This window comes from Camelus bactrianus, chromosome 18, assembly GCF_048773025.1.
Source record: "Camelus bactrianus isolate YW-2024 breed Bactrian camel chromosome 18, ASM4877302v1, whole genome shotgun sequence".
Classification (NCBI taxonomy): Eukaryota; Metazoa; Chordata; class Mammalia; order Artiodactyla; family Camelidae; genus Camelus; species Camelus bactrianus.
The window spans coordinates 23,399,185-23,427,170 of NC_133556.1; the positions used below are offsets into that span (position 1 = coordinate 23,399,185).

General features: G+C 49.3%; 2 protein-coding genes across 4 annotated transcripts in view; one reads left to right on the top strand and one right to left on the bottom strand.

Annotated features, from left to right (window-relative positions):
* The window catches only part of PDXDC1 (pyridoxal dependent decarboxylase domain containing 1), a 44,915-nt gene extending 31,313 nt beyond the window's left edge, over positions 1-13,602 (top strand). Inside the window, exons 14-23 of the mRNA XM_074346309.1 lie at positions 3,455-3,518; positions 5,234-5,319; positions 6,280-6,385; positions 7,873-8,044; positions 8,671-8,789; positions 9,041-9,162; positions 10,108-10,200; positions 10,284-10,380; positions 11,230-11,334; positions 11,828-13,602. Coding sequence (XP_074202410.1) covers positions 3,455-3,518; positions 5,234-5,319; positions 6,280-6,385; positions 7,873-8,044; positions 8,671-8,789; positions 9,041-9,162; positions 10,108-10,200; positions 10,284-10,380; positions 11,230-11,334; positions 11,828-12,069 — 1,206 coding nt within the window. The 3' untranslated portion in view covers positions 12,070-13,602. The remainder of the gene's footprint in view (positions 1-3,454; positions 3,519-5,233; positions 5,320-6,279; positions 6,386-7,872; positions 8,045-8,670; positions 8,790-9,040; positions 9,163-10,107; positions 10,201-10,283; positions 10,381-11,229; positions 11,335-11,827) is intronic.
* A 364-nt stretch (positions 13,603-13,966) lies between these two features.
* On the bottom strand, positions 13,967-27,634 carry NTAN1 (N-terminal asparagine amidase). Of its 3 annotated transcripts, XM_074346310.1 has the most exons (10): positions 27,442-27,634; positions 21,671-21,773; positions 21,529-21,594; positions 21,115-21,223; positions 19,077-19,150; positions 17,836-17,889; positions 17,234-17,287; positions 16,130-16,227; positions 14,699-14,812; positions 13,967-14,313 (listed from the first exon to the last, which is right to left on the bottom strand). In XM_074346310.1, exons 1-10 carry the CDS (start codon positions 27,520-27,522, stop codon positions 14,134-14,136), a joined length of 933 nt encoding a protein of 310 aa, XP_074202411.1. In that variant the 5' UTR covers positions 27,523-27,634; the 3' UTR covers positions 13,967-14,133. The 3 variants fall into 3 exon arrangements, with proteins under 3 accessions (XP_074202411.1, XP_074202412.1, XP_074202413.1); XM_074346311.1 differs by lacking the exon at positions 21,671-21,773 and having other exon boundaries at positions 27,442-27,592; XM_074346312.1 differs by lacking the exons at positions 21,529-21,594; positions 21,671-21,773 and having other exon boundaries at positions 27,442-27,597.
* Positions 27,635-27,986: the final 352 nt, after the last annotated feature.

Below are 27,986 nucleotides of genomic sequence, written 5' to 3' on the forward strand. Positions count from 1 at the left end.
TCAAATGATCACCTCCACCCATCACTCTCTTGCTCTGGGTTTTTTTTCCTTCGTTGCACTTACTACTACCTAAAATCATGTTATATATCTGTTCATTGTCTGTTTTTCCCTGTAGAAGGCTTGTAAAGGCAGGGACTTTTGTCTGTTTCTTAATAGTTTTACGTCCTGTGCCAAGCGTACTTGGCATAGAGTAGGCATTCAAGTGTGAATAAATACATCGAATCTGAGTTGGACGCAGTGGTTGTTCCCTTTTACTGGTGAGGAAAGGCACGGACAGGTGAGGTGAGCGCCCAGGCTGCACAGCTAGGAGGCGGGAGGCTGGGATGGACACTCCACATCCTGTGTTCGTAACCAGTGGCCATCCTATCTTAGGTCAGTTACAGGAGAAATTAATTCATCCTGCCCCCGTGGCTTGTTATGGAGGGCATATGAGATAATGTATGGGAAAGCAAGGTGAAGATTGCAGGGCACCATAAAACATAAGTAATTATTAAATGTCTTTTTGCTCCTCGCCGCAGCTTTCAGAGATACTGACCCACGAATCCTCACAGGAAGTCTCTAGGCCAGGGTTTCTATCTGCATTTCTGTTGCTCAGATTAGTTGTGTGTCCAGAGTCCCGTAACTAGTCTGGGCCAAAGCCAGGACTTGAACCCGAGAACAGCTTCTCTGCTGCGCAGTAACTCCTCCTCCAAGCCCCCAGGGCTGCTTCCCTCCCATCTGGACAGCCCTTCAGGAGCTCCTCTTGTCCCAGAAACACATGCCCTCTCGCCCGCTTACCACCACCAGCTCCGAGGCCTCTTGTAGGACCGGGGGTGGTGCTCGTGACCTGCCTTATCGCTGCACCAATTCAGGTCTCGTCTGCAGCTGCATTCTGAAAAGGCCGTTGTTTTCCTGGACTCTCACCCAGCACGTGGATTACCCTCTAAAGTCAGCATGTAAGGGGAAACTCTCACCATTGTCACCCTTGTGCCTGAAAATCCCAAAATGCCTCCATGGGGCGGCGAACATGGCTCCGTGTTTACATCTCTGCTGACTTTGAAGGCTTTCTTGGGCTTTAGTGTTCTGCCACTTCCACCATGATTTATCCACATGAAGATTTTTTTTTAAATCCTGCTTGGGACTTGTCTTTATTTAACGTGAGGATTCTTTTCCTTTTTTTTTTTTTTTTTTAATTCAATGCTAAAAATTCAGGTTTTCAAATATGGCCTCTTTCTCTAGTCGTATGTTCTGGAACACCAGTTAGCTGCAGATGGAACCTCCTCATTCCATCTTCCGTCGGTCCCTTGGACACGTCCATCTCTCCATCTCTGCTGCCTTCTAGTGCATTCATCCCTTCACATCCTCTGAGTTCAGTAGTTTCCCCTTAAGCTGCATCTGATGTGCTGTTTCACCCATTCACTGCATTTTTCCTTTCGGTGACCTCGCTTCCATTTCAGGATACTCTCTTTAGTTCTTTTTCAAGTTATTCTCTCTTTTAAAATTATCTTAAAAGAAAAAAAGGTTTCTGGCCCTCTGCTTAGCACAGTTATGGTGGTCTGTTTCCGATGGTTGTTTCAGTGTCTCGGTTCTTGGGGCCACAGATCGTCCTCTTAGCTGCGTCTGCTGACTCCTGCTCCCTGTGTGTGTGGACATTTTTCTGTTAGGAGCTAGATATTTTTTTTCTTGTGTGACTGGCCTAGGTCTGTTTGTTATGTTGGCTTCACAACTTCAGGAGTCTTACACCACAGAGGACATCGAGCCCGGGTGCGGTGCACACCTGATGCTTTGATTTCTCAGGAGAGAATTCTTTTCTCTCTATACAGAGCCTTAGGTAGAGTTAAGCTTTCTTACCGATGAGTGGGTTGAGTTTTTCTCTCTGTCTTTTCATAAGGAGTGTTTTTCAAGGGCCCTAGCTGTATGTAAACTCAGCACTATCCCTCACGTGGGCTTAAAAACCCACAACCTCAGACATTAAAGCCAAGTGCCAGGTCCCATGTGTGCTCCCCTCCCCCCAGCCCGTGCAGCGCAGCGTCCAATATTCTTTCTGTTTTCTCTCCTTTCTGGATTCGCCTTTTTTGTGAGCCTAGCAGTGATTTGAACTTCTTTTCGTTGTTGGTTATATTTAATCAAGCATTTCAGGTTTTTAGAGTTGATGACGTCAGTGTTAGCTTGGCCTACCATGTTGCCAGCACCAGAATTCTACGTATATGACCCTCTACAGCATTTCTTACACACCCTGACATTTGAGACCACTGAGCTCAAAGAAATAAGAAACAAAAGACTGTAGAAGTCTTGGCACTCAAGTCATCCTGCCTTATCCTAACTGAGAACAGGGGGGTGGGTGTAGAATTTTGTCACTGTTCCCAGTTCCTTCTTGGGCTTATTCCGCTCCCCATACATACTAAACCCCTCTAACTTTAAAGGTAGTAGGTTTATTTGTTTATGTGAAAATTAAAAGAGATAATAGAGATGAAAGCACAGGAATTGGCTCAATAAATAATGGGCAGATTTGAATGCACATCTTGCTTGATCATGAATCACATCCACTGTTCCCTTGAAAAGCTGAATAGAGAAGATCTTGGGTTGCGACTTCCGTCTTTCCCAGCAGCACGTCCAGCTGTGGCCCTACGAGCGAGGCACCACATGCAGAGCCTTGGGAAACAGACTGGAAGACTAGAGCTGTAGCACTGGCATTGTCACATGCTGAATCACCCCCACTCCCCCCACCCCAGGCCCACTTCAGATGCCACAGTCTGTCAAGGGCGTTGCCGCTCCCTTTGTGTCCTGACCCCACGGTGAAGCTGATGGCCGACTGTCCGTGTGTTCAGTGGGGGGCGTGAGCCCACTGCTGGCTGATCTTAATGCAGGGATGTCTTCATGTTACGAAGTCTGTCAGTGAAGTCAGTTGTCAGATGCCTGTCCCAAGTATAAGTACCACGTCAGTGATTTTAGAAAACACACAGATGCAATTCTAGACTGTGATTATCCACATTGCCAGCAGGACTTGCATCCTGTTCGGAGAGTTTTACAAGGTGAGGGGCAAGTACTTGTTCCTTTTTATGAGTAGAAGAAGTTCCAGTCAGCCCTGCTTGTGGTAGCAACATTTCTGGATTCTTAAAAATTCTGACTCTCAACTCTGATTCTAGTTTACTTCTTCCTTGTCGTCTTTGGTCTTTCATGTCAGACCCATGTTTATCTGTAATTATGAATGTTTCCTCCTGCTTTTTCATTTTCAGTGTGTCAGTGTCAGATATTGTATTTCAGCCATCTATTCTCGGGACAGGCTTATAATTATTTATAAGAATTTTACCAAACCCTTGATTTTTGTTTCTCTAGCAACTGAAATTAAGCTTTGAACTTTTTGTGTTTATTAAGAAAGTAAAGCATATGTAGCCTAGTTTTTGAGCTCACTGTTTCGTTTTCTAGGGGTTTGGGATTTCCTGTTACTTGGTAATCCACAGATTGCATTTTTCAGGTGGAAGATGAGCTCACTTCTCCAGTGGTGGTGTTCAGATTTTTCCAGGAATTACCAGGCTCGGGTAGGTGATTTTAAAAAGAGAGTCATTTTTCTCTTTGGGTTTAAGGGCTTTGAATTTTAAACTATTTCAAGTTAAATAGATAGCCCAAAATGTTTTTGTTGCTAAACTTGCCATCATTTCAAAAAAAGTTTTATAATGTTCACCAAACTCCAGACCTGTTTGCCTTATTAACGTTTGACTGATAGTTTCCTGTGATTGACAGCAGTTTCCAAACTCCAGGCCCTGGACTAGTGCTGGAATGAAGGGCAGCAAGTCCCTTGTAAATCAAGTTGGGGGTCCTGCTTCTAGACACTTTGATTCAGTGGGTTGGATCCAGGAGTCTCTGCTTTTAAAGGCTGTCCCCGGTGCCCGCTGCCTAGTCCGGGGCAGCCAGTCCCCTCTCACCGGACCTCTCACTTCGGTACATTCCGCACACCCCGTTCCAGCTCGTTCTCCACATGCTGTCCCAGAAGCCTGTGGTGTCTTACTCTTCCACATGGATAAGGTCCAGGCTAGGGTGAGGGGGGATGAGGGTTCTAGCCTTCCTCTCTGACTCCCTCTTAGGTCCCTTTCCCTCTTGCTCACTGTGCTTCAGCCAGACTGGTCTTCTCGGAGTTTCTGGAACACTCCGCTCTTTCCCAGCACAAGACCTCTGCTCTGGCTGTTCCTTTCACTCTTCTTCTGGCTCCTTTTCACTATTCAGGTCTCCATAGTATCCACCTCCTCACAGAGGTCTTCCCGGTCTGTCCTGCCGGCCGTGACCCCCTCATGCAGTACCAGAATGACCCCCCAGCTCTTTCATGGTGCTAACAGCAACGTAGGGGGATTTCATTTCTTCCTTTGTGCTGTTTCTTCAGTAGACTGTGAACACCAACATGACAGAAACCGCGTCTGCCTTTATCTTAGCCACGTGCCTAGCACGGCGCCTGGCACGAGCAGGCATCTAGACCACGCGGAGAAAGGAGGGTAATTGTGTTGGGAAGCCCAGCCAGCCTCTGGGCTCTTTGATTTCCCTTGCACAGTGCACAGTGCTTGCAGCCTAGTTGGTAACTTAGTTTTTTACACTTTGATTTCTTCTCAAAATTCCTTGAAAGAAAAACTTTTTAAATCAAATTAATTCTGTTTGTGTGAATGTATTCAAGTGTTATATTTTTCATAAGAAAAAAAGGTGAAAACTTTAAATCCTCTGTAAGATACACATTTTTTAAATGTTTTGAATGTAGTTAAAAAAAGCACAAACTTACTACCATAACCATTTTAAGTGTCACTTCAGGAGGGTTAGGTCTCTCCCCAGAGTTGTACAGGCAGCTCTCCAGAGTTCCACCTTGCAAAACTGAAACTCTGTGCCCATTAAACACTGACCCCCATCACTCCCAGCCCCAGGCACCCACCATTCTACTTTCTATCTCTAGAAATTTGACTACTTGGTTACATCGTATAAGCAGAACCATGCAGCGTTTGTCTTTTTGTGGCAGGCTTATTTCGTTTAGTTTAATGTCGTCAGTGTTGAGCACGTGACAGACTTTCCTTACTTCGTACAGCTGTGTGGTACTCTGTCATATGCATGGACCACATGTTGTTCATCCATTCATTGTGAGATACACTTCTGATTTCTGTAGCATTTGAGACTTTTCTCTTGGGTTGATGTTGGGAGCAGAGTGAAACGGGTTGGAGGGTGTGTGTTTTGGTCAGCCGTGTTTCTGGGAGGTGAATCCTCTTTCCGTGTTTTGTGGCAGATCCGGGACTGAAAGCCGCCCCGGTGCCCAGCACCCCTTCGGCAGTCGGCCGGGAGAGGCACTCCTGTGATGCGCTGAACCGCTGGGTAAGAACAGCTGTGCTGTGCTTTCTCCTCCACCCGGATGATGAGGATACACATGGTCGTGGCTGGGGAATCAGAAACCCCCAGGAGGAGCCTCCCGTGAGGGCCCGGGGCTCCGTCCTGGGCTTCAGAAGCAGACCGCCGCCTCACGCACTGCAGGACTCCTGGCGGGTGCTTTCAGCACTGCTCCCCGGGTCTCCGCGCCGCTCTGTGAGGCTGCACCGCAACACGCGGAGCGTGGCCTGCGGTGCGGCCGCTTTGGAGCTCGGCTGAGCGTCTGTGGTGACTGATGCCACAAGGCTCAGGAGCCAGACCTCGCGCACCTCCGGCAGTCTGGTGATGCGGAGCCAAGGCGTTGTGCTGTGGCTGCCTTTTGACACTGACGTTATACCTCCAGGATTTGAGTGTAAAGAATATTTTGAATAGTGCAAAGATGTTCACCACAGCAGTATCACTCCTAGCGAAACATCAGACATGCCCAGCCGAGGGGTTTGGTGGATAGGTTGTGCTACATCCGTGCAGTGATGTCAGAAGAGCCACTATAAACCATGTAGCTGCCTTTTTACAGCAGAAAGGAAGCGGCCATGGTAAATTATTTTCTAAAATGCAGGTTACTGCGCAGCATGGAGAGTGTCATGTTTTATGACAACAGAAAACACACACACACACACACACACGATGGGGAATAATACCATGTCAACAGTGGGTGTTTCTCAGAGGTATACTGTGGGTAATTTTTATTTTATTTTAGTTTACTAGTATTTCCTAGATTTTCCTACAGTGAACTTTATTTTTTAGTAAAAAAAAAATGTAAAATTTACAGAAGTTGCCAGAAGCATTCAAAGAAAATCAAAGATTGAAGGAAATGAGCCTCTTGGGTCTGGGCTGAGTGGGCGAGGGCAGGTCCAGGGACACTCGGCCCCCTCCTTGGGGAGTGTGTTCATTCCGCCCCTCCCCTTGCAGCTGGGAGAAGAGCTGAAGCAGCTGGTGCCGGCGAGTGGCCTCACGGTCATGGATCTGGAGGTCGAGGGCACGTGCCTGCGGTTCAGCCCTCTGATGACAGCGGCAGGTAAGCCGTCTCCATGGTTGCCCTCAACTTTGTTCTGAGACACCAGTGACTTGTCTGTCACAGTCCAGGCTGTGGGGCTGGTCGCTTTCCCTTGTGACACTCTGCTCTCTCCCGAGAGGCTTTTCCTTTTCCCTTGGGCCAAGTTTAGGTAGAATAGCCTTCCAGTGTGACTTCTCTGAAAGACTTCTGAGATCACTTGAATTCCTGTGTTTCACATCCGGTGACCCTTCGTTTTCTGTTCAGTGGTTCTCAGTCCAGACTGCACATTAGAATCACTTGTGGAGCTTTGAAAACTCCCAGTGCCTGGGCCCCACCTGCAGAGATTCTGGTTTACTGAGTCTACATGGAATGGAGCCCAGGCATCAAGTAGGCAGTGAAGGTTGAGAGCGGCTGCTGTTGATGTTTCAGAGAGCAGTGTAGCTGAAAGTACGTGGACTTTGATGACAAAGTCCTGAGGGTTCTTGTCCCTCTCAGCCATTTCGTACCTAAGGAACCTGGAGCAAGTTTCTTCTCTGCAGACCTGTTCCCACCACCTTACGGCAGTGACGTGAAGGTTCAGCTCAGACCACGTATGTGAAAGTGCTTGGCGTGTCACCAAGGAGGCGCCTAAAAATCAGCTGGAAAGAGATGCATTAAAAATCTGATTGTGCTTTTTTCTGAGATGATTTAAACATGTTCAGAAAATATTTGATGGCTTTTCATGAGGTGTTTTCAGCATTTTTGGAAAGATTCTTTCTCAAAGGCATCAAAGTAGAGAAGTGCAGGCAACTGTCCTGCAAAGAAGAGCCCTCATGAAGATGGCCGGTGGCCTCCAGACCTTCCAGGGGTCTCTGCTCCTGCTGTGCAGGGGGCCCAGCCCCACAGGCTCGGCCTCTAAAATTGGAAAAGCTGGCTGTGGACACCCCAGGCAGCACGTAGTGAGGCCTAGTGAGACCGCAGACAGCGTTGGAATCAACGGAAGTGATGGCGCAGTCCTGTGGCCGAGACTCAGAGACCTGAACCCTGAGGCCGCTCCAGCTCCGACCTTCAGAGCCAACTTGGTCCTGTCGTCATCACCACGCTGCCCATCCTGCCACCCCAGCCCCCTAAAACCCCTCTTTTTCTCCATGACGTTACTGTAGAGTGAGGATTGTGCGGTTGCCTCTGTTTCTAACTTGTGATACGATGTTTATAACTTAAGCAGAGTCTTTCTATGAAAAGAATCTGATTTCTACGTAGAGTTTTATTATGTATTAAATCAGAGAGGCTAATTCTATCTTCTGTGTAAGAAAAAATTGTGTCTACACCTGAGCAGCCAGCTTTATGAATTTTTAACACCTGATTCTTCATTATCTGGGTTTAGTGACTTTTTTTTTTTTCACTCCTCCGCTCCAGCTAATTGGATGTACCCAGGGCTGTTGACTTTCTGACAGTGCAAGTAGGCACACTGCCTTCTCGTTTCCAGCCACTCGTTAAGCATTTCCCTAACGTCCTGTGAACGTTTTCAGTTTTAGGAACTCGGGGAGAGGATGTGGATCAGCTCGTAGCCTGCATCCAGAGCAAGCTGCCGGTCCTGACGTGCACATGCCAGCTGCGAGAGGAGTTCAAGCAGGAGGTGATGGCAACGGCAGGTCTCTTATACGTCGATGACCCTAACTGGCCTGGAATAGGGGTTGTCAGGTACGGTAGGAAGACCATGGGTGGGTCATTTTGTGGAGCAGCTTAGAAATGAAGAATGAATATGTGTAGTCACAGTGTGCGTGTTTGATGGAAGTTCACCTGGATGTTCTGGGCATTTCCAAGAGCCCAGAGCAGCAGGCACAGCGGCCCGGTGTGTACGCAGTGAAGTCCGAGTCGCTGTGTGTTCTTTCTGTGCGAACGTGGAAGTTACTAGGAGGACTGCACAGGGTGTCCCGCTGCCACGTGGTGGCGCTCCACGTGTGCGGGGCACTGCAGGTCACTAAGAACCCGGTTCGCGGTGGGAGCAAACTCTCTGCCCTGACTCCATGCGAGCTCCCTCCTGTGGTGCTTTCCGCACCCTCAGGATGAGGAAAGTCTCCCGTTCCTCCTGCAAATGGCAGGACCCCTGACGTGGCCTCTGCGTTCGCATTACGTGGGCCTGGGGGCTTGGGCTTTCGTTAAGATACCCTTGAAAGGCTTTGGTCTCGAGACCCTCGAGGCGCCTCTGCCCCTTGGTCTCAGAGCGCGCTCTGGTACCCTCCAGCAGCTTCTGCTCCTGTCGTCCCGGGTCTGAAGAGACATTTGGTCTTTTAGATTGAAGTCTTGTTATTTGATGTTGTTCATAGGTATGAACATGCTAATGATGATAAAAGCAGTTTGAAATTAGATCCAGAAGGGGAGAAAATCCATGCTGGACTCCTGAAAAAGTTAAACGAACTGGAATCTGACCTTACATTTAAAATGGGTAATTACTCCTTCTCTAAGCTCACTGTGAGCTTGAAAGGCCGTGTCCCGACTGACTGCAGGGAGGTGGGCTCTTAGGTAGCTGCGTTCTCCACGGGGCCCCAGAGCTCCCTCCCCCGTGCGGCCCCTCTTGCCCCGTCTCCTCACCCCGCCTGGGGAGGCTCCTGCGTGCCTGGGCTGCTGTACAGGGAGCGGGCCTGGGGCCGGCTCGTGGACTTGGGAGCCAGGTCGGTCCGTTGTTTCTTCCCGCAGGCCCTGAGTACAGAAGTGTGAAGAGCTGCGTTTACATCGGCATGGCCAGTGATGACATAGATGTTTCCGAACTAGTGGAGACCATCGCAGTCACGGCCCGAGAGATTGAGGAAAACTCGAGGGTCTGTAAGACTTGTCAGGGTCTCAGCCCTTTCCTGGGTTTCCCCTGGGCAGCTGGCTGGGCTCCATGCTACCCTCAGCAGTGCCTGTTCACTCGTTCTTTCCCCAGAGGTTTTTCAAGGCTTCCTGGGAGGTTGGCATTGTGCTGGGCAGGAGTGCCAGGTGGGTTTGTCCCTGCCCTCAGTGAACCCACAAGCCAGCCGGGGCAAGAGACACGTATAAGCAGGTGAGGTAGTCAGGGCTGTGGACGGAAGTTAGGGGAGGCTGAGCGGTTAGGAAGATGCACGCATCTCTGCCCAGCAAGGCCAGGGAAGAGCTCCCGATTGGAGCTGGTCCTCAGGCTGAAGGAGGTAGATGCTTCTCATGACGGAACTTCCCACTGGTAGCAGGCCTGCTTCTCTTGGCCGGGTGGGATGGAGGACCAGGCTGTGAGGCTTAAGGGATGCTCTCCACACCAGGTATTTGAGTCGCTAGAAATCACTCAGAAGAGGGAATGAAGCAAAGAAGAGACATGCCCCCAGACCATGAGATTCACTTTTGGCCATAGAGTGGGAAAGAGAAGGGAATTCCAAATGAGCCTACGACCCAGCTTGATTCGTTCTTGAGTGGGCTTCCTGGCATTTCTTCCAGACCTGCCTGTGTCACTCCTGACTCCGTTTGCCCTAATGTTGAGCATGTGTCTGTTTTCTGTTGATAAGACATTCAGATCATGGGGACAGTTACTTGTGCTCCCTGGCAAATGAGGCTGGTCACTGAGGTTCATCTGCCGAGGCCTCCTTCAGCATTTGGTCCTCTTCTATTTGATTTTCTATTTTTGAACTACATTTAAAAGTGCAGAATTCCATTTACCAACAGACTTTTGAAAAATGTCCCCAGTGTCATGTTAATAGTTCCAGGCCCCCAGCAAGAAGCTTAGACAAGTGATGCCTTTCTTGGTCTTAACACAGCTTCTGGAAAACATGACAGAAGTGGTTCGGAAAGGAATTCAGGAAGCTCAGGTTCAGCTGCAAAAGGCAAACGAGGAGCGACTTCTGGAAGAGGTGAGGCTCCGGGCTGGACTCCCCAGCTGGCGTCAGGCTGGGCGTCTCGGCAAGTGGTCTTGAGCAGTGGTTATGTTTTGCAGGGGGTGTTACGGCAGATCCCTGTGGTAGGATCCGTGCTGAATTGGTTTTCTCCAGTGCAAGCTTCACAAAAGGGAAGAACGTTTAACTTAACAGCAGGTAGGACTAACTTCCTCCTGGGTCTCTTTCACCGTGAGAGTTTGGACCAGATGCCCTGGGATCCCACACTGGTGTGTCCCGGGCTTTGTCTCTGGGCCCTGTGCCAGGAATCTGTGTGCGGAGACGAGATTTATCTGCCCCGAGACTCTGTAGTCCTCCCTCTCCTGCCCCAACAGCTGCGACAGCCCGAAAGCAGACACGCACCGCCCACAGCAGACTCCCCCGTGCCCCACCCGGAGCCCAGGGTGCTCACCCAGCTGTTCTGATCCTCAGGGCAGTGTGTCTTGGACATTTTGGTTCAGTGTTACTGTTGTAGTCCTCATTCGTATTTTGCCCCCAGCCAAGGGCTGCCTTTGCAAGAGGAAAGTAAAAGATTGTAGCACTGGGACATTTTATTTCAAACCAGGCAACCAGCAAGTATTGCCAGCTGGTGGGATTTGAGGAAGATATGGAACCACAGGCTTCTCCTTTCCTGTGGCCCCTTCCCCAGGAAATGATGACAGGGTCCTGTGACAGCAGGAGATAGTCTGACTTTCAGCTTGCCACGCCTCAGCCTTTAGCAAAGGGGCACCGGTCCCTTGTTGCTAAAGGACATTTCCCCCTTGGGCCTGGCTCCGCAGGCCCGCCTGGCCACACTGCTGGCTGGCTGTTTTCGCATGTTCACAGGACACCCGGGGAGACGAGGATGAAACACCCGGCAGGGCCGGGACCCGGGAGCACAGCTGCGAGGTGGCTCCCTCCAGTTCCCGGCAGGGGTCGGGGGACCCGGAGTCTCCGGCAGGAAGCTCGTGAGGGAACAGGGCAGCCTGTGCCAGGAGCTTCCACACCCGCCCCCTCTCTTCCCGGCAGGCTCCCTGGAGTCCACGGAACACACATACGTCTACAAAGCACAAGGCACGGGAGTGACGCCGCCTCAGACCCCCTCAGGCACCCGCACTAAGCAGAGGCTTCCAGGTACGTTACCTCTCCATGTCTGAGTTCATTAACGCTGGAAACAACTGGTTGTATTTCTCTTGGGAAGACAGACCTCTGCGTCACGTGACAGCTTTCCCCCGTTTGGTACTACTGCCTGCATTTGTTTTCTTGGTTCTTGAACCCTAAGTCCTATTTCCCTTCGTGTAAGAGCAGCAATCACTGTCCCTGTAACTGTTCCAGAGCCTTGGAGACGCACCTCTGTAGCCCTCCAAGGGTGAAGTTAGGGCCTGGAGAGCCGGCGTCTGTTTAACCCGGTGTTCCCCGCCCTGGGCTCTTCGTGACCGGGGTTACCTCACAAGTCACTCGTGCTGAGGTTGCGTTAGCATCGTCACTTAAATGCTTCCGAGCCCGTAATCCCAGGGCTTCCTGCTGAAGCAGCTGTAACTGAATAGAGCGGTGCTGACAGCACACAGCGTCTGTTGCAGAAGTGTCCTATCTGAGCGTTCAGTGCTGTGCGTTGATCTTTCTCTAGGCCAGAAGCCTTTTAAAAGATCCCTAAGAGGCTCAGATGCTGTGAGTGAGACCAGCTCACTCAGTCACATCGAAGACTTAGAGAAGGCGGAGCACCTGCCCGGTGGGCCTGACGCCCCGGAGGCTGACAGCCCTGAGCAGCTCGCCCCTGCGGGAGCGGAGCAGCCCGCCGCCGCCCAGAGCAGGGCCCAGCGCCCGGACGATGACAAGCCACAGGTAGAAGAGCCCGAGAGCCTGAGATAAAATTCAGTGTTTGCTTGGAGACTGTACTGAATATTGTTTCAGGGAAGATGAATTTATTCTGAAAATGTGAACCGTGCCACATGCTAATACAAGAGAAATTACCGTTATTTGTGCTTAACTGGGATTTTTGCACAAATATGTGCCTGAAAGCCAGGCTTCTGGGAGGGTAGTTGTCTAATTTTAAGGGTATGTAGATCAGTAACTTGTTTCTGTCTACCCAATGGTGGTAGTAAGACCATTTTTCCCCCGTTTACCATAAACACTTTTTATTCACAAAGAACACTTAGACTTTCAAGTGCCTGCCACTTGAAGCACTTGTCCTTGTCTTTCTAAATGTAAGTGTAAGAAGTTACTAGGTTGCACATAATAACTTTTTGGTAAGACAGCTTTCTCTAGAACTCTCCGGGTCCTCCGTTGTCCTGCTGCAGAGGAGAGAAACAGCATTCTTTGCCATCTGTTTTCCTTGGTGTTTAGTTTAATCAGGTTGCAATATACAGCTGGATTGTATTCAGCCTGAAGGAGAATGGGTTTCGGTGGGATTGTAAATAAGAGTGTCAGAAGCCCTCTCCTGCCGTCCCCAACTGCCACGTCCCCTGGAGACGTAAGGACTGTGTCCGCTCGAGTTGTGACGGGGCCATCGACACTGTCTGTGACTCACCTCTGCCACAAGTCCATCTCTCCCTTTATATACTGTTTGTAAACAAGGTAAAGGACTTGTCTATCAAGGGTAACTGTAAAGACTCTTCCTGACCATATTATATATATATATGTGTATATTTTTAAATACTGGTAAAGCTTTTAAATTGGCACAAGCACAGACTGTACTCATTTCTGTGTTTAATATCTGAAAACCCAGTAAATGCTACTCTTAAGAGCCTCATATGAAATATGCTGTGTGGCACCTAGTTAAGTCAAAATCCTGAAATAAGTGCCCCCTTGACCTGTTCATGTGGGAGCAGCTCACCCATTTGGGCCCAACTCAGAAATGAAAACCACGGATGTAATCTTCCTCAGGCTGACCAAACCAGACTACTGCTGAAATAATCGGAAGTAAACCCTTAATTATTGCCCATTTCTACTTTTCCGAAAGCACTGCATCTCTTCGTTTATCATAGGTGATGGCCCTATGCCTTCTGGTCCAGCAGAATCAAGCTACGGGAGACCTTAAGATGCTAGGACTTCACACTGGGGTAGTGGACTGTAGTGTTGGGAGCCTTAGTTACGTACCACATTAGGCCTATAATTACATTCTGATTTGATGTGATTTCTGACATTTGGCACTTGTCAAAATGCAATTTTTGTCTTTTTTTTTTTTCCTTGGTGCAGATGATTAAACAAAGTCTTCCTTGTTTGTTTGGTGCAATGAAGTATAGATAACATGGGGGAAGGGGAAATTATCACCTTTAACAAGATTGATTTTTAAATGTTTTTATATATTTGGAATTGTTAAAATTGATTTTGCTGAAATAATACCATTTCACCCTTGAGATACTATTTGAATGTTGGTTTCAATAAAGGTTCTTGAAATTGTTACCAGTGAGTTCAGTTCATAAATCTTACATTACCTGACCTCTGATTGAGCATGGTGACTTCCTTTTGGGTCGCAACTTCAGAAAAATAAAAGTTTCTAAAAATACATCAGTTTTGGATTTGATGCTTCTAAAATTTGAGGGGCCAAAAAAAAAATCTCTGGGGGATGTATAAATTCTCACTGAATTTTATTGCACTTTAAATATTCTTTTTTAAAAAACTCAGTTACAATTTTTCCTTTATTCACTAATTTAGAAGAATTATTAGAAAGACTTACCCAAGTACCTGAAATAGCTGATTATAGAATAGTGAAAAAGCCGGCTCCTCCTCTGCCTCTCATTACTGACCAAAAATAAACCTAAACAAATGCCTTTGCCAAAATAAGATTTTTATTTTAAAGTCATTTGAAAGACACTGAGTAAAGAAGGAGACCTAAGACTCAATGGATGCAGATTTCAAATGCATATTCTCTCCTACCCCCACCAGTGGTCTTTTGTCATGCCAGAAAGTTGCTTTCTTTGGTAATTCCTATTTTTAGCTTCCTGGAGAAGAGATCTTTTCCCATAAGCCATCTTCATTTTTTTTGTAGAGTAGCGCTTTATTTCCAGGAAACAGCGTGTTAGTTGGAGAAGGGTGTTTTTTTAAAAACATCAAGGTAGATCTAATATGTTCAACAAAGTGGGGGGGCTCAGCCAGAGGTGATGTGGAAAGGTTCTGGAAAGACAAGATTTGAGGCATGAGAGAGGAACCCTGCCCTGGTCCCTACTCTGATAAAGACGTCAGATGGCCTTTGTGTTTGTTAAACGTGAATCGGCACGTTCCCAGATCCCTATATAAACGTATTTAAGTTGGAGAATCACAGAAGAAGGTCTACTGGGTTAATGAGGAAAGAGCTGTGGGTTGCCTGCTGCTTCCGTAAGTAGACGTCCACCCAGGATGTCAGTTATCCCCAGGTGACACAGCAGCTGAACGGGGTCTGCCAGTGGCACCCTACCAGTAAACACTGCCCCTGAAGGAAAACCATTATCTAGTCTAAACCCTTTTTTCCTTACAGATGAAGAAACCAGGGTTAAGATTTACCCAGCCTGTAAATTCTCACCTCTAGTATTTGCTTATCATCTTGCTGCAACCAGAAATCCACATGGGGAAATGGCATCCAGGAATACGGTCCTATACGAAGTTGTTCTGTCTTTGCATCGTAAATACTAATCATCTAAAAAAGAACATTTTGAGGATGGAATTTAAGGAATGTTAATGCTTACACCCTACCGTTTTTAGTGCAAACTCCAGTGCAGTTCTGAAGTTAAGACATTTTTCTTGATGATAAGCTTCTTTCAAATTTTGTCTCATAATAAAAGCTGCTACTTCCAGCGTGTCTATACTGCACTTTGTGGGTAATATAATCACTTTGTTTAGTCCCGACAAGAGTCCTGCGGGAGGATGGCATTTTTCCCATTTTGGTTGGAAACCCAAGGCTCAGAGAGGGCACACTGCCCACATTTCCAGGAGGCATCAGAGCAGGGCCACAAACCCAGGTGTGTCTGACTGAAGTCCATGTTCCTCGCTGCTACATCAAACACTGCCTCATTATGCACACCCCAAGTAACCTTGGAACTGAAAAGTACACATGCCTGACGCCCCATCAAAAGAAAGGAAAAACCAATTTGTAAAACTGTTAATTTGCCGAAGGATCAATTCCCTGAATTCTTAAATTTGCCAGTGGTAACTTTTCAGCTTAACTAGCAATGTTCAATTTTAGTTACTGAGGCTGAAATATGTTCTGAATCTTAGCTAAATCAAGGCTATTATGCTCCTTGAGAGATTGCAAAAGGAATCCTAAAAATGTTAAAGGGTTGGCAAAATGGACCACTCTGAATCCGAACATTTTTGAATGAGAATGTCAGCGTTTCCCAAGTGAGCACGTGTTTTTGGGTGCTCTGAACGTGGTTTCTCTTTTCACACTGAGCGTTTTTAAAGGACTCTTTCACCCACTCCTCAAACAGTACGTCAATCCTAGCTTTCTACTTTTCTAACTTAAAACGAAGGTGTTACTTATTAAAAAGCACCCGAAGGACATCGGACTTTTAAACTGAGTCTGACTATTCTTTGGAGTTAATCAGTTCATCCCAGCACACTGCTCTTCAGGGACCTGGCCCAGAGGAGTGCATGGTCCCAGGTGCGGACGGGAGAAACCTCTTCCCCCTTCCTAGCGCTCCTTTCTTTGTGGGACCGTCAACGCCAATGTTCTTACAGCATTAGAGGGGTTCGTTCTGCCTGACTCTGGATGCTGGGGGTTCACAGTACCTCCCCAAACCTTCTAAGGCAGAGAACTGGGGTCCTGAGTATATAACCTAAAACATCCATCATTCTTGTACACGTGTTGTAAGTAGGTGGCGGTTCCTGTTAAGGTACAGCTTCAAAGAAGCTGACAAACTTTTCATTTCTAAGGTCTGTAAAACTTGAGGCTTTGCAGTTTGACACTCCCCTTTTTTCACTTAACCCTGTAACACAAAGATGACATGAAACTCACTGGTCCGCCTGTTAAAGCTCGTGCTGCGCGCAGCTCCTCCTCCGGACCTCGGTCTTGGAAGGAGGCTCTGTAGATCTCTGCAGTTTTAACGTTGACAGCTGTGAGGGACGACAGGATAGCTTCGAATTGACAACTGCCACAAACGGAAAGTTGGCCCAGTCTTATACTCCTCCCACCACGCGTGCAGAACATGGACGAGTCTCCCCAAGGAGAGAAAAGTGGAAACTGAACAAAGTTACTCTGATGTGTCTGTAGAATCTCCCTGGAAAGGGAAAGAGCCAAGCAGCTCACCGGAAGCAGGTGAGGCCTGAGCTGGACCAGGTCAGACCTGGATCCACACCAAGGGCCGCCCCACACGGGAAGTGCACCATCTCTTCAGACAGCGTGTGGCAAAGCTTCCCTGACGGGCCCGTGACAGAATGTGGCTGCAAACGTGGCCTGGGATCGTGGCCAAGTCTAGTGTTTGTGTTTCAGTTTTTACTATTTCAGACACTTACAAAATATAGAGAATAAAGCAATGAACACTGGTACACCTTCCCCCCGGGTAAGTAAATCAAATGTTAGAGATCTGGTGGAAGCCCTCTGTAAAGACAGAGGCTGGCCTCACCCTGTTACAGCCTCGGGAGTCCTAGGGGCTGTCACAGGAGGGAGGAAGGAAGGTTCTGGGTTTCCTTTAGCCTGATGGCTTCACACTTTGCTTTGTAGGATCGTTGTTCTCAGTCAAAACCTTACCTGGTTCCCGACGTAGGAGAAGATTCAAACACCGCGCTCCAGCCCCCAGAGCACTGGCTGGGGGAAAGCTGTGCGGGCCGCTCGGGGGAGCAGAGACCACTGACACTCAGCTGTCCCCTAACCAGGGGTGACGCCTACGCTTTCTACTTGCCACCTTGTTTCCCCTTCACAGTCTCCAGAAGTGGGCATTTTCTCTGTTTCATAGATAAAGGTTAGGGAAAGTAAGCTACTTGCCAGAGCTGCCCAGCAAATACACAGAGGAGCCAGGATTTGGGCCTAATACTGTGACATTCTGACAGCAGTGGGCACCACAGAGCCTGCCTGTCGCTGTGTGACTGGCCTCCAGCCCTCCAATCAACACGCAATACTTACCAATGCCATAAATTATCGGAAAGTGGTTTTCATTTTCTTCCCGGTCATTTAATTCTAAGAAATAAAAAAAATTTTAGGATCTAATTTTTAAGAAATACTAAACAACTGCTTTCATCATCTAGAAATAGAGGCCAAGAAGGTGCCCCACTGCAACGGGGGTAAATCCAGAACAGGAAATGGACAGTGCTCCTGCCTCCCTGCAGCGTCCCAGAGAAGTCAGGTTATGGTGAACACACGGCCTCTCCAGAGTCCGAGCCTCCCCGCCATCTACATGCAAGGGAGCACCTCCTCTCGGGTCTGGCCCCTTCCCCCTCCCAGGAGTACAGAGGCGCCCTCGAGAATCCCAAGGAAGGGGGACAGAGGAGTTGCACTCAAGGCGGGTCAGGATCTCAACTGACGTTGAGCAGGATTTGGACATTGGGGAGAGCGGGGAAGGCCACCCAGCGATGGGAAAAGCCAGGAGGAGGCAGTAAAGCAGCAACAAACTGCCGCCTACAACTAAGGCCTGGCTGCTGGGTCCTGCTTTAAGGGCTGCTTTAAGGGTGAGGGCAAAACGTCCCTGAAACACACAGCTGTGCTTTGGGAAAGACGGCCGAACTTACCTGTCACACATAATGTCACTAAGTGAATGTCATCTTCTTGTCTGTCAAATTCACCTATGATGGAATTTAAAAACTGGTGTCAAAAAAGTTCCTTTAATTAGAACATATGCTGAACAAGTCAAGAAGGGGACGGAGGTGGGATCCACTACCTTGTCAAGCACCCCTGGCCCACGTATCGGCGGCCAGACCCCTGGGAACTGAGCCACGGAACCCTGCCCACCACGTGACACACGCTCTCCTAGCCTTAAGCCCAAAAGGAAACTTCGACCAAGGCTTTCCATTTTTCTCTGCATTCTGAGACGTTGGGAGGGAAAAACATGACTTCTGGGATTTTCACCCATTTCCTGAATAACTTCTTTTCCTGATTATCAGTCATAGAAAATTTGATCATTATGAAAAATTTGGAAAACACAGGAGAGCACAGGAATATGTGGGGTTTTAATGGTATAAGTATATGGGCTTTTAATGCCCACAATCCTAGAGGCTAACATTCAGTGTACTTCCCGCCATATTTTTCTGTGCACAGCTGAACTCAGATACCATGCAGACAATTTTATATCCTGATTTTCTGTACATACTTATTCTCCCATGTAATTCAAAGTGCTTCTAAATATTATTTTTTAACGGCTACATAATTATTCCTCCACTAATGGACATTAGATTATTTCCTCTTCTAAATAGTGACCTACTGCTCATCTTTGGGCATATCTCCACGCACATTACAGATTATTTTCTTAGACTAGATTCCCAGAAGGGGAATTACTAGGTCAAAGGATAGGGACCATGATACCAAATGGCTTTCCCAACAGGCTGCACCATAAGTATGTTCCAGTGCTGCAGGAACACACTTCCCTCACTGCCTCACGGTTAATCACAGAACATCATCATTTTTTTCCTTTTCACTTGCTAATTTAACAAGGAAAAAATGGTGTTATCAGTGTTTTAATTTTCTGCCGACTAAAATGGACATTTCTGCACCGAGGGTGGTACGGTTTTTGCACAATTCACAGCGTTGGATATTCTGGAAGGCATTGACTGCTGCTGGCAGAATCCCGTCCCCATCCCACCAGCTCCAAACAGCTAGCTCTTTGGTCTTCAGTCTTTATGAAGGATTCCAGGCTGAGCAGTTTGTGTGGCTCCAAGCAGACGCGCCCCTCGAGGATTTTGTACGAATTGCAATTTTTATCCAAGCAAAAGCAGGTACATGTTTTTATCAAATTTGAGAGAAAAAGTGAACTTACTAAGAAGCTGATGAGTAAGCTTTTGTGACAACTGCCTGTCGTCACTGAAGCCTCCCACGAGGTGAACCTCCAGCCTGGCAAAGAGACGGGGTGGTCAGAGGCCAGACAACACGGTGACAGCATGCGCTAGCTTTGCTTTGAATTTTAGCTCCTGGCTTCCACGACCCCTCACTCCACGGTGGCACTTCCAGACCCACGGCCCATGCACAGGGTACTGGTGTGGCGCAGTGGGCAGGGGCGAGGCTGCCGAGGCTGGGCAAGTTTCTGGGACCCCGCCCGGGTGGCCTAGGGCCAGGGGAATCATGCCTCAGCACAAACACGATGCCACCTCCACGCAGAGTGCGAGGAAGCTGCTCCAGGAGATACGGCCGTATCATACTACAGACCCACCCCCAGCGGGGCTCTTCCAAAACCTCTCAGATGCCTCAGCCTAACAGAGGCAGGGTGTCGACCGGAAAGGGTTCCGGGCCGTCCTTTGGGGGGCTGACTGGGCCCGTCACAGGCAGCATCTCTGTGACCGTCCAGCATCTGGGAGAGACGGGTTATCATCTCTGTTTTATGGAGAAGGAAATGGGTCTGTTTCTAAAGCAAATGATAATCTATGACACCAGCTTTGCCCAAAGTGTGTCCCCCTGAACGTTAGCCACGTGAGACAGGAAAAACTGTTCTTGGGGTTAAGCCTGGGAAACCTCGCCTGCTGTCACCCCTGCAGGGAGTCACGGTGCACAGAGCGGGCTCCGGGAAGCCCTGCCACTGAAAACACCACACTGACTTTGTTGCCCTGAGGTTCCCACGCTCACCCCTCTCCTAACCCCTGTCCTCAGCCTCCGACAACCCGGGGACCAGAGCTTTGGAAAGTGTGGCCAGATTTCACACTCGCTTCTGCTGACAAAATCCTGCTGAGGAGTGAACCAGAATCTTCTGCGTAAGCAGCACAGGGGAAAGCATCGAGGGGCCTCATGATCTCTCTGTGAACAGACCTGGGATCTATCACAACCGTGCTCTGAGAACTGCGAGTGGGGCCCGCGGCCGAGTCCAGGCCCGTCACCTGCAGGCCCAGCCATCTGGCGACAGCACAGGTCACAAGACCATGAAGATGGCCCAGCCTGTTGCAGGCCTGGCAGGAGCAGAGTTAAATTTAAAAACTGATCTGTGTTACACCAGTGAAACTCTGACAGAGAGGCTATTTTTTAAAACCCCTGGATTCTAAGAACCTGCATATCACTGGACTAGTTCCTTCACGGCTGCCTTAGACGTCAAATGAGGAGAGAGCGACGCCTGCTAAGCCCACCCCCGGGGCAGGGAGTGGATCGTCGTGGGGCCTGAGCCCTGGTCGGGCGGCCAGGCCGGCCTCGGGGGCCCCGCTCCACTAGCTGTGTGACCCCGGGGCTTAATCCCGGGCCGGCACGAGGGAAACAGAGGTGGTCATGCTTTGCGTAACCACTGAGAGGGTCAGACGTCAGCTTTTGTACAGAATCCACGACACTTAAAACTGCACCCCTCCCTCCCCCGCCACCCCCGGTTCCTCCCCCGCCTTGTTTTTCTCCACAGTCCCTGCCACCCTTTAACACCCTGTTTTGCTTACTGTCTCCCTCCTTGCTTCAGAGTAGGGGCACCTCGGGGGCAGGTTTCTGTCTACTCTGTTCACTGCTATGTCCCTGGCACCTGTAACATGTTCTAGTCCACAGGAAACGTTCAACAAACAACTACTGAAGGAATGAAGACTCCCCAGCTGGCAGGGGAACAAGGCAACACCCAGCGCACAAACAGCTAAGAGCTCATCACTGAGAATAAACCTGCAGGTTGGAGGCCGGCCCTTCCATCCACCACCTGCCCTGTCTCCGGCCCAGACCCACCGCCCATTCGTTCGCTCAGCAGCTGCAGGCGAGGGGCCGACACTGTGCCACTCCTGCTCAAGGGGACAGGATGGCCACGGTGCTGGTGACACTCGGCACTGCTGGAACAGCTTTCGCGGCTGTTCCCTCCGCACAACAGTGCCAAGTCCCCAAATTCCAAAACGCAGAGGCGCGGCGCTCACCTTCCACACTGAGCGTGGTGGGAGAAGGATTTTATGGCGTTCATGATCAAGGGGACCTCAGCTTTGGTGTCAGTTCCGTCGCAGTGTGTCAGGCAGGTGGCCCCATTACCTGAAGAACAAGGGTGAGACGCCTCACGTTACTCCCGACGGGAACGTGGCGAGCCAGCCAAGTCGCCGCCGTCCGCCGCCGCCGCCGCCTCATCCCTGAACAGCCTGTAAGAAGGAAAAACAGAGACGTCTGTGCTGCCCAGCCAACCCGTCTGACCGGGGCCACAGGGAGGTACCATGCAGACCGGAGGCGAGGTGAGCAGAGCCAGGTCTCAGACAGGACCCCAGGAAGCTCGAATCGAGAATGAATGGCCCCACGTGTTGGGTCAGTGTCAGTCATGGTTTCCTTCGTCTCTCCCACCGTACCTGTGTGCCTCAGGACCACAATGTGACAAGTGGTGGCATCATCAGAACCCAGAATGGAGATGGAGCCTGTTTAAAAAAGAAATAGAATAAAATATCCAATAGCCTTTGGGAATAGTGCCCAATTCACTGCTTCCTAACCTACCATCCTTTGGGGAGGTCACTGCAAGCTCTCTTTGCTGAACATACAGAAGGCCCTGGGGTCCCACTTGTTGAACAGACTGACCTCTGAGAAGTCTGGCTCTTTCCTGTTTAATTAAAAAAAAAATAAAATAGTGATGGAAATTAGTGAGGACTGAGTCACTAGAGAGGTGGAGAGAGCCACGTGTGCCCTAAGTGGGGAGCACACACTCGCAGGGTCTGAAGTGTGCGTGTATCCGACAGGACGGCGAGCACGGAGCAGCAGGAGCTACGTGTGGACCAGCGCGCAGGGAACAAGGGAGCTCTGCTCTTTCTCTACCCGATAAAACAAAACTCTGGTACCTATGAAATGAGATGCAAAACCCCCTTTCACCATTCTTTATTAGAGATACAAGACGCCTGACCATTTCGCAGTCATAAAGAGAAACAGATTATAGAGACTAGCGGGTTCGGTGGTTCAGAAATCACGACCCTCTTCGCTTTCTTTAGAAGAAGAGGGGTCGGACCTTCCCTGCCCCCTAACCTACTCATCCCTCTTCTGGAAATCTGTACTGTGGGACTGACCCAAAATGCGCTCAGCCCGACATCACCGAGAATGGCAAAAAGCTGGGAACAACGACAGAAAGGTAAGCAAATTATGCAGAACCAACTCACAACTGCTAACTGCACTGTCATGAAAAATGAAGACCGTGGGAAAAGAGGTCGGAAATGTATGCAGAAGAGCAAGATACAAGAGCGTAAAAAAAATTCTTTTAAGCTATAAATATGCTACTAATACAACAATGCTGAAGTGCAGGAAAAAACACTGGAAGGAAATTCACCAAAATAGCCATGACTGGGTCAGAGAAGGGCCAGCTCAAGTCTGTTAACTATATCTGTTGTCCGCTCCCTGGTCCCTAAATGTTCTACGATGTGATTATGTTATAAAAGTAGAAAACCAAAAATAAGCAAGTGTATGAAAAGGATGGGTTAATATTAGGTGTCAAAATGCTGACCAATTGAATGTCTGTGCAAATTCTTATGTAGTAATCCTGGAAAAAATCTTCAGGTGGCAAATTCTTTAATGAAAACTAAATTAAACTTTGTTTTTTCAAAACTGTTAAATTGATACATCACTAAAATGTATCGCAACTTCCTTCTTACTTGCAACAAATAAAGTCCTCAATACACAAATCCCTATCCAAGTGTGTGAATTCAGTGCACGCACGAACCGTCCAGACTGCAGAACCTTCTCAAAGTCTCACAATGGCTTCGGGCCACTCCTGACGCCGGTGCTAACTTACGTTAGCGCTTGCTTAACAGAACACAAGAGATGTAAAAGAACGAATGATCTGCTTGATGAGTTATGCAGGGTTCTCTGTTAATAATAGTCTTCCATGAATTGGAAGCAAGGCAGCAGTTACAATGAGACCAGCCCCTCCACGTAAGAAAGGAGCTAAGGACTGAGCGAAAGGCAGTGTGAGATGGGACGGCTGGGCCGTTGTGCTGCGGAGTCGGGGGAGAAGGATGCGGCCAACTGTTCAAAACCTCGGAACACCTCGTATCAGCAATTTTCATCTTCATACCACTTCTCACCTTGAATTCAAAATGAGATAAAGGAGAATGCAGAATTCCCTTTTTATTATTCCTTCAACACTTACCATTTTGGGTTTTTTTGTTTTGTTTTGTTTTGTTTTCGGTTTTTTGATTCTTCTGGGGGAGGGGGAGGAAGGAGGCAAAGCAAATTTATACTGCATATTTCACAACTGGGTCACCACCCAAAAGCAAAGCTATTTCTGAGAAACAAATTATTGCTCGTGTACCCAAGACCAAAAATCGTGTCTCTCATCGACACAGCTCCTACTGGTTTCCCAGAGAAGCAAAAGCATGAATTATCAGGAGAGAAGGGCACCAAAGCGGAAGCGGCACGCTGCTTTGGGCTTTCACTTTAAGAAATGAAAAGAAGGTTAGCCAAAGTTCTCCCCTGTGGAAAAACACACAGTCCTACTTTATAAACTCACATCCTTTCTGAAATAAAAGTACCTCCAGTTTTCTCAACTTTTTTATTCTCTGGACACCAAGAATCACTAAAAAATATCTTTTCCCTCAGTCTCTACCTGCTACCGGCCATCCTCGTTTCCCAGTCCCGAGCCAGTGACACTGCTCCTAACCCTGGGGTCAGCACACTCGTCTCAGAAAAGGGCCAGACAGTAAATATTTTGGGCTTTGAGGCTCCTCGGCTCTGCTGCTGTATGTGAAAGCAGCGTGGACAACACGTAACAAAGGGCTGGGGCAGTGTCCCCAGCAAACTATTTACGGGTGACACTGAATTTCATATGATTTCATACAATTTCACTTGTCACAAAGTATTCTTTTGACATTTTTCCTCCACCATTTAAAGATGTAAAAAAGCACTCTTGGCTGCTGGGTTATCCACAAACAGGATCTGGCCGGCGGCTGTAGCTGGTTGACCCGTGTTAACCCACCGCTGAGCTGTAGCCCAGGGGATGCCGCGTGTCCCCTACCCCTGCTGCCACACTCTGCCAGTTCTTCCTGCAAACACAGTGGTGTGTGAGAAATCCCTACCCGCTGCAGCTCTCAGAACTGAGCCTTCTTTCCCACCCTCACCGGTGCAACCTCATCTCAGCCCTTTATTCTCGCACATCTAAATTCACGCAGCATAAGCACACACGGGCAGGAGATACAGAGCAGGACGGGGCCTCCCCTCGAGTGAGTGGCCCCGGGTGTGGGGCCGAGCCTCTGTGCTTAGCCCCCTCTGGGAAACCGGGATGAGGCCGTCCACTCCCTGGGTTGTGTGACAATTAACTGAGCAGGTCTGAAGGGGCTGACTGTCACCATTCCCCACCTCTGCTCCCTGACCTGACTGCCCCCCCCAGGTCTCCCCTGCCCACTCTAACCTCCCTGATGGCGGCCAGCATCATTGCTTCGAAACACTGATTTTGTTACATCACTTTTCTGCTCAAAAAAACCTTTCTGAGGAATAATTCCAGGGGTTTATAAAGATTTAGCTCTGTGAATGCTCATAATGGTGCAAGAGCATAAATATCTTGCATGCTTAAAAGCAGGAACTAAGTTCCATGGAATTCCACAGAACCAGTTCACACAGTGTTGCAGGACTGGTTTCAGAGCATCCAGGGACTGCTTAAGAGTGAAGGCTCCCGACGGCACCGTCCAAAGGCACTTTCTGCAGTGATGGCAACGGTCTGTGTCTGCCTGACTCACACAGGAGCCACTGGCCACACGTGGCCAGTAAGTACTTGACATGTGGCTGGTGTGACTGAGGAGCTGATTTTTAAATTTTATTGAATCTTAATTAACTTAAATGTAATAGCCACATGTGGCCAGCGGCTACTGTACTGAGCAACAGAGCTCGAGGCAAGGCACTCTGCCAGGGTTCGACCCAGGCTTCACCGCTCACAGGATGTGGGACCCTGGGCAGCCTGCTCCACCCCTGTGCCCCACGGTCCCCACCTGTCAAACAGGAACAGCAGCAGCAGTGCTTCCTAGGCTGGGACGCTCTCACTGTCATGTCATCACTGTCTTACGCTAGGCATGGCTATGGACAGGCTTGTAACTGGTCATACCGCATACTCACTGCCTCCTCTTACATGAAAAAGACATTATAAAACAGAAAATAAAGTACGCTATCATTCAAAAAAGCATATCATATACCAAGAGAAACCTCTGTAAGGTTATTTACCAAAATGTGAAAAATGGCTGTGGTTACAGATTCTTTTTCCCTCTTTTTGAGATTTATACTTTCTCTTTTCTTACCAAGGGGACACACTACTTATTACAAAAGAAGAATTAAACCTTTCATTTTTCCACACTGCGTATCAGTTGAAAGAACCACCTAACCCTTGCAACCTGGATACGACCGACCTCTCCTGGCTCATCTTCCACTCCTCCCGACCTCTCTCTCCCCACCGGGGACACCGGCCAGTCCACCCACTGCAGGGTCCTTGCCCTCCTGCCCAGGGCACACAAAGCACAGTCCAGCTTGCCCCAGTAGACCACCCCCCATCTTCCTTAGACTGCTGAAGCCAGAAGTGACCCCCGTCCACGTCCCTGTAATGCAAACTGGTCCCCACTACACAGCCTTTCTAGGCCCTGTCTCCCTATATAGGCCAAACCTTCCTTCAAGAGGGCCAGCCACCCCCATACCTCACCTAATTCCCCCTCTCCCCGCACTTAGGGTGTTGCTTGAGATGCTGATCTTTCTAACTTTTTATCATCGGAACATTCAAACAGACATACAAACAGTGTGTCACCTAAATTCTTTAAGCAGCTGAATTTTTTTTCCCTTGGTGAGTCCTGCTCCCAACTCCCTACCCTGCTTAATGGTGTGGCAGTGACATCTAACAAGGAAAGTGCTTAACGTGATGCCTTAGTGTCTGCGAGGTGCCCAGTAGGTGTTGTCTAATACTACTATTGTTTTCTTGAAATGCAAGTTGAGAATCACAGAGTTGTCCCCTTTTCCCTGTCAGGAACACCTCCTCACCCTTCGGGTCATTTTCAGGGGTCATTCTGCTCTCTACTGATTTGTGCAACAAATATTTACAGAGTGCAGATTCACTGCCAGGGTCTGCCCTAGGCTCTGAGGATACAAAGCAAAGACACATACTCTGTGTGCCTTCAGGAAGCTTACCTTCTAAGAGAGAGATCATTGGGGAAAAAAAAAAAAAACAAGTATGCAGACAAAATCATGACACACTGTGCCATGACAGAAGAAACCTCAAGAATACCTTCCCTAAGCCTATAGACTCAGTCAGGTCCCCTGCTTCACACTGTTGAGTGAAAGGGACTTTTCTTTTTTTTCCTTTGTAACAATTAACAGTTTATGGTATTTGAGACACTCTGTGATTAAACACCAACCCCCACCACCACCCCCCGTAAATGCCCTGATTGGAGGGATAGAGGCAAACGCCATACCCAGCAGAGGCTCAACAAGGGTCTAAGGGTATCTCTTACATCAATGAAATGATTGATTCCTCCTTAAGTGGATCTGGAGCAAGTGGGAGCTTTGGTCCCGATTTTTTTTTTAACAGTAAGAACCCTTTCCCAGAGACTCTGCATAAGTTATCGACTTAAGAGTTCAGAGGTCTATCTCAGGACAAAAGCAGAAAACAAAACAAAACCCTTCCATCAGGGCGTGGTCCTCAACAAGGCTCAGCTGGGGGAAAGCGGGGCCTTTTTTTTCTGGTTAAAAATAACCGGAAGACCCATGCTCCGATGGGAGGGGGTAGAAGACTAAGGGACCCGCCAGGATGCCCCTGCCCAAACGCCGTCGAAACCTACCCTGGAACAACCTCCTTGCCTCCGGAGACCCCAAGGACGATGCCCCGTTCACATGGGTGGGGATCCCGGGCGAGGGAGACAGCAACGGCGCTGCTCAGATTTGCCTAAATAGACCAAGTGCAGATTGGGGGTTGAGACCACCCTGTCTTGGAAGAGGGGTTTCCGGAGTGTCCTCAAGCCGCGGTGCTGGGCGACCTTGGGCAAGTCACCTAACCTCTCTGTGCCCCCGTTTCCTCTTCTGGGATAGAGAGGCCTCAACAGATGCCCTCTAAGGTCCAAAGAAGGTAGTAAGATGTCCCAAACGAGAGTCGGCTGCCGGCGGCCCGAGCTCCGGATGTGCCGACAGCACCTCAGCTGCGCCAAGTTTAGAGTCTGATTCGGGGGGAGCGGGTGGTGGCTGCGGGGTGAGGAGAGCTCTCACCCGCCTGCCCGTCCCCTCGTGCCCGCCTCGAAACCCCCCTCCCGGACACTGCTCACCTCCAAAAGCGGGTGGGCTCGGACGAGGTCCCCGGCGGACTGCGGCAGCCGCACTCGCCGCCCCTCTACGAGCAGCGGCATCGCAGAGGCGGCCGCCCGGGCAGGCCCAGGGAGGCAGTAGCCTCCCCAGCCCCGGGCCGCCCGCCGCCCACGCCCTCGGGCCGCCCGCCGCGCCCCGCCCCGCCGCGGGGTCCACCGGGAAGTGGAGTCCGACAAGGGGCGCCGCAGCCCCAAGAGGCTGAGGAAATCCAGGGCGGGACCGCAAGGCCCCATGGGAAATGTAGTCCAAACGCGAGGGAGCGCCAGTGGCCAGCCTCCTCCGCAAGGGGCGCTGGGAAATGTAGTTCTGAAAGCGTGGGGCTGGGCTGGGAAGGGAGGGAGGGACGGAGGAGAGCTGAGGTTATCACGAGGGCCTTCGCTCAGCGCCAGGCTCACTTTTCAGCCAACCTGGCCTGAGTGCGGGCTCTGCGGTCGCCCTGCCTAGGTTATCACGCTTCTACCACTTTTCATAGTGGACTTGAGCAAGTTTTCCGGGTTTGCGAACC

What these genes read in the sequence shown, in the direction of transcription:
- NTAN1 (XM_074346310.1), bottom strand. Translation starts at nt 27,522, where the DNA reads ATGCCGCTGCTCGTAGAGGGGCGGCGAGTGCGGCTGCCGCAGTCCGCC. An exon ending in TGTGGTCCTGAGGCACACAG is followed by an intron (nt 21,224 to 21,528) that starts GTACGGTGGGAG and finishes CTTGTTCTTCAG; the next exon opens with GTAATGGGGCCACCTGCCTG. An exon ending in TCCGATAATTTATGGCATTG is followed by an intron (nt 16,228 to 17,233) that starts GTAAGTATTGCG and finishes CGTCCCTCACAG; the next exon opens with CTGTCAACGTTAAAACTGCA.